The following is a 7,159-nucleotide window of genomic DNA, read 5'->3' as shown; positions in this document are numbered from 1 at the left end:
TAATGGCTGCACCAATCTGCAGTCCCACCAACAGTGCAGCAGGGTTCCCTTTTCTCCACAGCCTCGCCAGCACTTGTAAAATATTTTTAAAGCTTTAATGTACAAGAAGAAAAGTGTATGAATCATAAGTGTATAGCTTATAAATGAATACACCTGTATAACCACCACCCAAATCAAGAATTAGAACATTATCAGCACCCCAGAAGGCCCTACTCTTGCTGATACCCCAGTCATAACCTCCTCCTTCCCAAAGGTAACCACTGCCCAGACTTTTCTAACATCATATATTAGTTTTATTTGTGTTTGAATTTTTTATATGCACATTCATCTATTTTTAGCCTTTTAATCCTTGTTTGACTTTAGGGATTTATAGAATTAAGAAAAATCATGGTGCATGATGTAATAGAGTAAGATGGGCGTTAAGAGAAAGGCATAAGGACCAGCAGATGATTCTTATGCAATATTCTAAACACTAGAAAATCCATGCTGTGGGTAACTTTATTAGATATCACTAATAATACTGATTTATTATAAGGGAGTATGTAACAAATCCTTCCCCCCATTTTTTCTTAGGAACAATTATTTCCCTATTTAGATTAGGAGGTTTTGGTACAGGATTATTATAGGATGACTTTCTATCTGAGCTTTTTTGCATGTTTTATCCTATTGATGGACCTGTTGCCAGTGATTCATGTGCATCCCTGTCTTAATGCGTGTATTCATCAGGGATGAATGTCAGCTTCTCTCCAATTTTGGCATCAAGGCAAGCAAGTGTTGCATGAAACAAATTGCCCCCAGAAAGCAGTAAAACTAGCAGAGTGGCTTCTCTAAAATAAGAGTTTCTACCTCCACTGTAGCATTGTTGCCAAGCTATACAGTGGGTACAGTAGTGCTGATTGGAGGGTGCAGCTCCTCCTCTTGCCCATTTCTTGAATTCATCGATAACAAAATCGTTCTCTGGAGACGAATGGTAATGAAAGTTTGGTTTTTTATTTTTTATTTTTTTTATTTTTATTTTTTTAGCTGAGCCATCCTGCCACCTGTTGGCAGCTCAGCGGCAGCTCAGCTCGGGCCTGGACTCGAACCGCTGTTGCCCAGAGCTCACACTCTTGAGCGAGCTCTTAACCAACTGAGCCACTCGGCCAGCCCTTGAAAGTTATTTTTAATACCAACTTGCTGTTACATCGAAGGAAGGCTTTTTCATGATATCTGATTTATTTTATAAAATAGGATACCAGATGAATACATCATCTTGGCCAATGTTTCTTACACGTACACTGAATGGATGTGAAGCGGCACCTGCAACGTTCTTTAAGAAGGTAAGAAAGATGTTACAAAGAGCTTTCATCAACTGGGCTGTGGTTTTATTGCTTTAATGGGTATGCTTAAATACTTTGTCATCTTTGACATGGAAAAGCAAAAATGCTTTTTAAGTTACTGGATTAGCAAATGTATTAGTCTGCTAGGGCTGCCATAATAAAGTACCACAGACTGGATGGCTTAAGCAAAAGAAATTTATTTTTTCACAGTTCTGGAGGCTAGCAGTACAAGATTAAAGTGCCCTCAGTGTTGGTTTCTGCTGAGGCCTCTCTCCTTGGCTTATACATGGCTGTCTTTTTACATGGCCTCTTTGTACAGTCCTATTGGATTAGGACCACACCCTTATGACCTCAGTTAACCTTTATTACCATAAAGTCCCTATCTTTAAATATAGTCACATTAGGGGTTGAGGCTTCAATTTATGAATTTTGGGAGGACCCAATCAGTCCGTAACAGTGGCTTAAACAGCAGAATTTATTTTTTCAACACTCTAGAGGCTAGAAGTTTGAGATCAAGGTGTCAGCAGCTTGGTTTCCTTTGAGGCCTCTCCTTGGCTTGTAGATGGCTGTATTTTCATGATTTGGGTGTCTGTGTCCCGATTTCCTCCTTTTATGAGGATACCAGTCATTGGATGAGGGTCCACCCTAATGGCCTCATTTTAACTTAATTACCTCTTTAAAGACCCTACCTCCAAATGCAGTCATATTCTGAGGAACTGGGGTTTAGGACTTAAACATGTAAAGTTTGGTGGGAGGACACAATTCAGCCCATAATGGCAAGTCATAAAGAAAGCTCAATTATAGTCCTCCACTAGTCAAAATGAATTTGTACCCTTTTTCTTGGCCTTATATATGAAAGTGGTGCTGTACTGGAAGCAAATACTCGGTGCTATTTTTTATTTACCTTCAGAAGTGAAGCTTCCCCTCACTTTACTATGTTAGTCATACCTTTGATATTGAAGAAAATGATGATGGACAAAAACACCACTTGAAAGTTACGTGGAGAGATAGGATTTCAAAAGTAAAAGAATGTTAAAAACAGTCATCAGAAAGAATTAGTTAGAAGGAAATAACTTGTTATATAACAAAGGGAAAATTCCAAAAATAGTTTATGCTCTTGAGAAAATGTTGAAAGAGCACACTGTGTTAAGAACCAATGAATAAAAGCCAAGTTTTAGTTAAATTATGGGTCAAAATATTTCTTTCTCACCCTCTGTCCTAATTGTTTTCTCAGTCACTTAAGTTTTGTTACAGCTAATCATATCAGGAATGGTAAACATTGACTGTAGTTTTTTAAAATTTTGAAGAGGATTAAAGACATAAGTATGTGACACATCAATTAATATGATTCCTGCATTGCGAAGAAAAATTCTTTGAGTACAGCTTTGAGTAGCATGAATGCTGAAAGTGGGCTTGCCCTACCAGCAAGAAACACAGGCAAAGGCAAGCCCTTTGGACAATGTGTAAAGCATATGTGAGAATAGCTAATAATAAAAGAGATGTTTAGCAGCAGTCTTTATTAAACACCTGCAAGCTTGGGCTGTGGTTTTAGAAAAGCCATTGACTATTTTAGTTATTAAATTGTTTTATCAGCTAGTCACATGTCATACACATTATGTTTTTCATTATTAAAATTGTAAAAGTAGTTCATGTTTGTGTGTGTGTGGGAAATCAAACTATACACTTAGCTAGAGTAAAAATGAGTATCCCTTTATCCCATCCATTCCTCTGTTCCACTCTTCTCTCACAAAAAGTTTTATTTGTGTTCTTCCGGACCTTTTTCTGTGCATTCACAAACATAGGTGGGGTTTCATTTTTTAAAAACATAACTTGGAATATGTTGTATATATTCTATGATTTAATTTCCCCCCCCCCAAATATATATATTTTGGAAATCTTTGATTTCATTTCATATATATTTCAGGTTGTATTGTACTCTTCTGTTGTATGGATTACTGTAATTGATTTAACCTCTCCCTAAGGATAGATACTTAGGTTCTCTCCATTTCTTGTTTAAATCATCTACAGTGAACATTCTTGTGTAGTTTTTCGTGTACGTGTGAATAGCTACATTCTTAGAAGTAAAATTGCTGGTTTAAAGGGAGTATATGGTTTAAGTGTTGTATCTACTGTTAAATTACATCCCCAAAGGGTTTTCCAAGCTATGACCCACTATTAGTGTATAGGTATGTTCGTACCTATTGAATGTTACCAATCTTAAAATTTTGTGAATTTTTTTGGGAGGTGGGGATAGGGATGATATCACTTTGTTATAATTTTCATTGAACTGATTACCACTGAAATTGAGCTTTTTAAATGTGTTTAATGGCCTTTTATTTTTCTGTGAATTGCCTGTTTTTTTGTTGGATTTATTTGCTTTTATTGATTTGTGGGTGATCTTTTCAGCCAAGCTTGAAATTTGGCCAGGAATCATCTCACATCCTCACTCCTTGACCATGGCCTCTGGATAGCCAATTAATTATGAAGGCCCACCCATTTAGCTTCCTAATTGTTTCTTTGTTGTATCTCTTCTTTCTAACCTCGCCACCACTTCACTTTATACAAGCTTTCCTTTTGCCTGGACTGTTTAGCCTTATAACTGCCTCTGATTTTCATTTTGCCACACAACTGCTAGAAATATCTGACACAGAAGCCTTACCATATCATTCCCCTTGAAACTCTTTTGAAGTTCCCGATTGCACTCAGGATGAAGTATAAATTTGTTAATATGGCCTTTAAAGTGCTGTATGATCTGGTTTACAGCTGCCACTCCTTGCTTTGGAGTTTATGTTTTAAATTGCTTGTAATAGCCTGTTGATGCCATTTTTCTTTTTAGAGCAGGGTTATCTCTGGTTAACTCCTATTTTTCTTTTAAGATTCAAGTCAGGTATTAAATCTTCCAAGTTACCTTCCCTAATTCCCCGTCTCCATTTTTACTCTTTTGTACACCTTGTGCATATCTTAATCTTAGTAGATATTGGGTTATATTATTATTCTCACTGTCTCTTGCTTCCTAGACTATTAGTTCCTTTTAAGCAGTTAACATGTCTTTGAATTCTCAGTGCTTATCATTGGTCCTGGTACAGACTTGTTTGTTGAATGAAGAAAGGTTGAGTACAGGAAGATGAATACATATAGAGGGAGAAGATAGGTTTTGTTTTGGACATGTTGGGGTACCTCTGTGAAATTTGAGGGGTGATAACTGCCACCAGACTGTTGGAAGTAAAGTGTTTAGAACTTAGAAACAAAGTTTTGCTTGGGTATGTGAATTGAGGTGTTTTTATCTTAAATGGACAGATGGAAGGCTTGAGCATGAATGAGCTAGTCCTGAGAGACTATATAGGAGAAGAGAGGAGTGTTAAGGTTAGAACCTTAAGAAATAAATACTCACTGACCTTTATAATGTATAAGCACTGATATCAGGTACTTAAAGTCAATTAAGAAGAAAGCTGATCCTTTACTATTTGGATAGGAAGTTCATCAGTTATATTAGCAAGAACTAAAGACCAAGTGAACCACTGTCCTCAGATAGGGTTAAATTTTGTAACTGTGCAGGCAGAAATATTGATAGAATTTGTTCCTGATGGTCTCAATTTACTACTCTGTGAAATAAGAAACTGACAAATGCTGGAGGGGAGGATTCATAAATAGAGTGAATGTCTAGTGTGATCTAACACTGAAGCAGAGAACTTATTCTTTGGTTGGAGAGAAAGTCGGCTAACAAAGTAATAAACATATAATGAGGATACATTATTAGTCTTAAGGTGAATGGTAAAGGTTTGGAATAGCTGCTGTACGGGACGGGAGAGGGAATGGCCTAGGAACACATGACAGTATTTTGGAGGGTTCAACTAAGGATGAAGACTAAATATGTGTGGCACTACATGTAATAAGCATGTGGGACTTCAGCCGTGCTCAGCAGCTAAGTATAAATAGTTAAAGTGGATTACGATATTGAACTAAGATTTGGAGGTAACACAACAAGCATAAGGGGATAAGTTGGTTTTGGGTGCTGAGAAGAAAGTGGTGACATGATGCTCTGTAACCTGGCCATGAAAGGGTGTGACAGAATCTTAGATTGTTTTGTCTTTTTCTTTATCTGTATCAGTGGTTCTCAACCAAGAAGGGGAGTGATTTGTCCCCAAGGGACATTGGCAATGTCTGGGGATGATTTTGGTTGTTATAACTCTGTATGTGTGTGTGTGTGTGCACGCGCACACACATACACTACCTACATCTAATGACTAGAGACCAGGGATGCTGCTAAATATCCTACAACGCACAGAACAGCCCCCACAACAGAATATTCTGGCCCCAAATGGCTTTAGTGCCAAGATTGAGAAACTCTGGACTGTATTAATTCCGTTGTGATCTCATCTAATTCCTGGCTTTAAATATAGTTTATATGCAGATGACTTTCAAATTGATGTTTCCAATCCTGAACTTTTGTTCCCCCCTCAGATTTGTGTATCTAGCCTACCTACTCAACATCCCCACTTGGATGTCTAATAGACATCTCAAACTGCTCCTCCTGCAGCCTTTCCCATCTCAGGGAGTGGCAACTGTCCTTCCAGTTCCTCAGGCCAAAAACCTTGGTGGTTATTTTTCATACACTATGTCCAGTCCATAAGGAAATCCTATTAGCTCTACCTTCAAAATACATTCAAAATCTAAACACTTTTTACCATCTGCATTGCTGTCAGACTGGTATAAGCTACCTTTATTTCTCACCTGGATTACTACCCTAGCCTCCTCATTGGTCTCTTTATTTATAACCTTACAAGCAGTCTATAGTCAACTCAGCAACCAGAATATTCCTTTTAAAACATAAGTGAGATTATATAAGTCCTCTGCTTAAAACTTTCCAGGGGCTCCCCATTTTACTCTGAGTAAAGGCCAGCGTCCTTACTTACAGTGGCCTTCGTGGCCAGGGTACATGAGGTGACCCTTTATTCTGTCTGACCTTGTTTCCTATTGCTCTCGCATTTGTGCACTACATTTTAGCCATGCTTGCTTCCTTGTTTTTTGAACATTTCAGACACGTCTCCCGCTTTAGGTCCTGGCTGTTTTCCCTGCTGAGAACACTTCCTCTAGATAACTGCATAGTTAATAATCACCTCCTTCAGGTTTTTACTCACTGTCACCATCTGTATGAGGGTTGTCCTGATTCCCGTATTTAAAATTGTACAACTGTTCCCCTGCAATGCTCTTTGGATCTCCCTTACTCTTTTTTTTGCATAGCACTGATCAGTTCTAACTTGGAATATATTTTATTTCATTATGTGTCTCATCTTTCTCTTTACTAGCATGTGAGCACCACAAGGGTGGGATTTTTGTCTGTTTTGCTCGTTAATATACATCAAGAACCTTCAGTAGCATCTGGCATGTAGTACTCAGTAAATATTGATTTATTTATACTAAAGTTTATTGGGGTGACAATTGTTAGTAAAGTTACATAGGTTTCAGTTGTACCAATCCTGTAATACATCAGCTGTATATCACATTGTGTGTTCACCACCCAGAGTCAGTTCTCCTTCCATCACCATTTATTTGATCCCTTTTACCCCTCATCTACCACCCCCCTCCCTCCTTACCCTCTGATAACCACTAAACTTGTCTGTGTCTGAGTTTTTGTTTCTTCATTTGTTTGTCTTGTTCCTTTGTTGTTTTCAGTTTTTTTTTTAAAGATTTTTATTGGGTAATTGGGGGGATGGGAACAGTGCTGGGGAATTAGGGGAAGGGGAACAGACAAGTTGCTCTCGTTTTTGTTCTTCAATCTAGTTGTGGAGGACGCTGCTTCACTGGCCCAAGTTGGCACCATTATTGCGCTCTTCCCTGGC

At 38.1% G+C, this 7,159-nt stretch overlaps 1 protein-coding gene across 2 annotated transcripts in view; it reads left to right on the top strand.

Annotated features, from left to right (window-relative positions):
* The window catches only part of SCML2 (Scm polycomb group protein like 2), an 84,909-nt gene that overhangs the window by 29,299 nt on the left and 48,451 nt on the right, over positions 1–7,159 (top strand). For both annotated transcript variants that reach the window (XM_019665923.1, XM_019665912.1), the window contains exon 6: positions 1,231–1,319. In XM_019665923.1, coding sequence (XP_019521468.1) covers positions 1,231–1,319 — 89 coding nt within the window. The remainder of the gene's footprint in view (positions 1–1,230; positions 1,320–7,159) is intronic.

The sequence above is a fragment of the Hipposideros armiger genome, unplaced genomic scaffold (assembly GCF_001890085.2).
Source record: "Hipposideros armiger isolate ML-2016 unplaced genomic scaffold, ASM189008v1 scaffold_13, whole genome shotgun sequence".
NCBI classification, from domain to species: Eukaryota; Metazoa; Chordata; class Mammalia; order Chiroptera; family Hipposideridae; genus Hipposideros; species Hipposideros armiger.
Note: the sequence above shows the minus strand (reverse complement) of the source record. Positions and strands in the feature narration are given on the sequence as shown.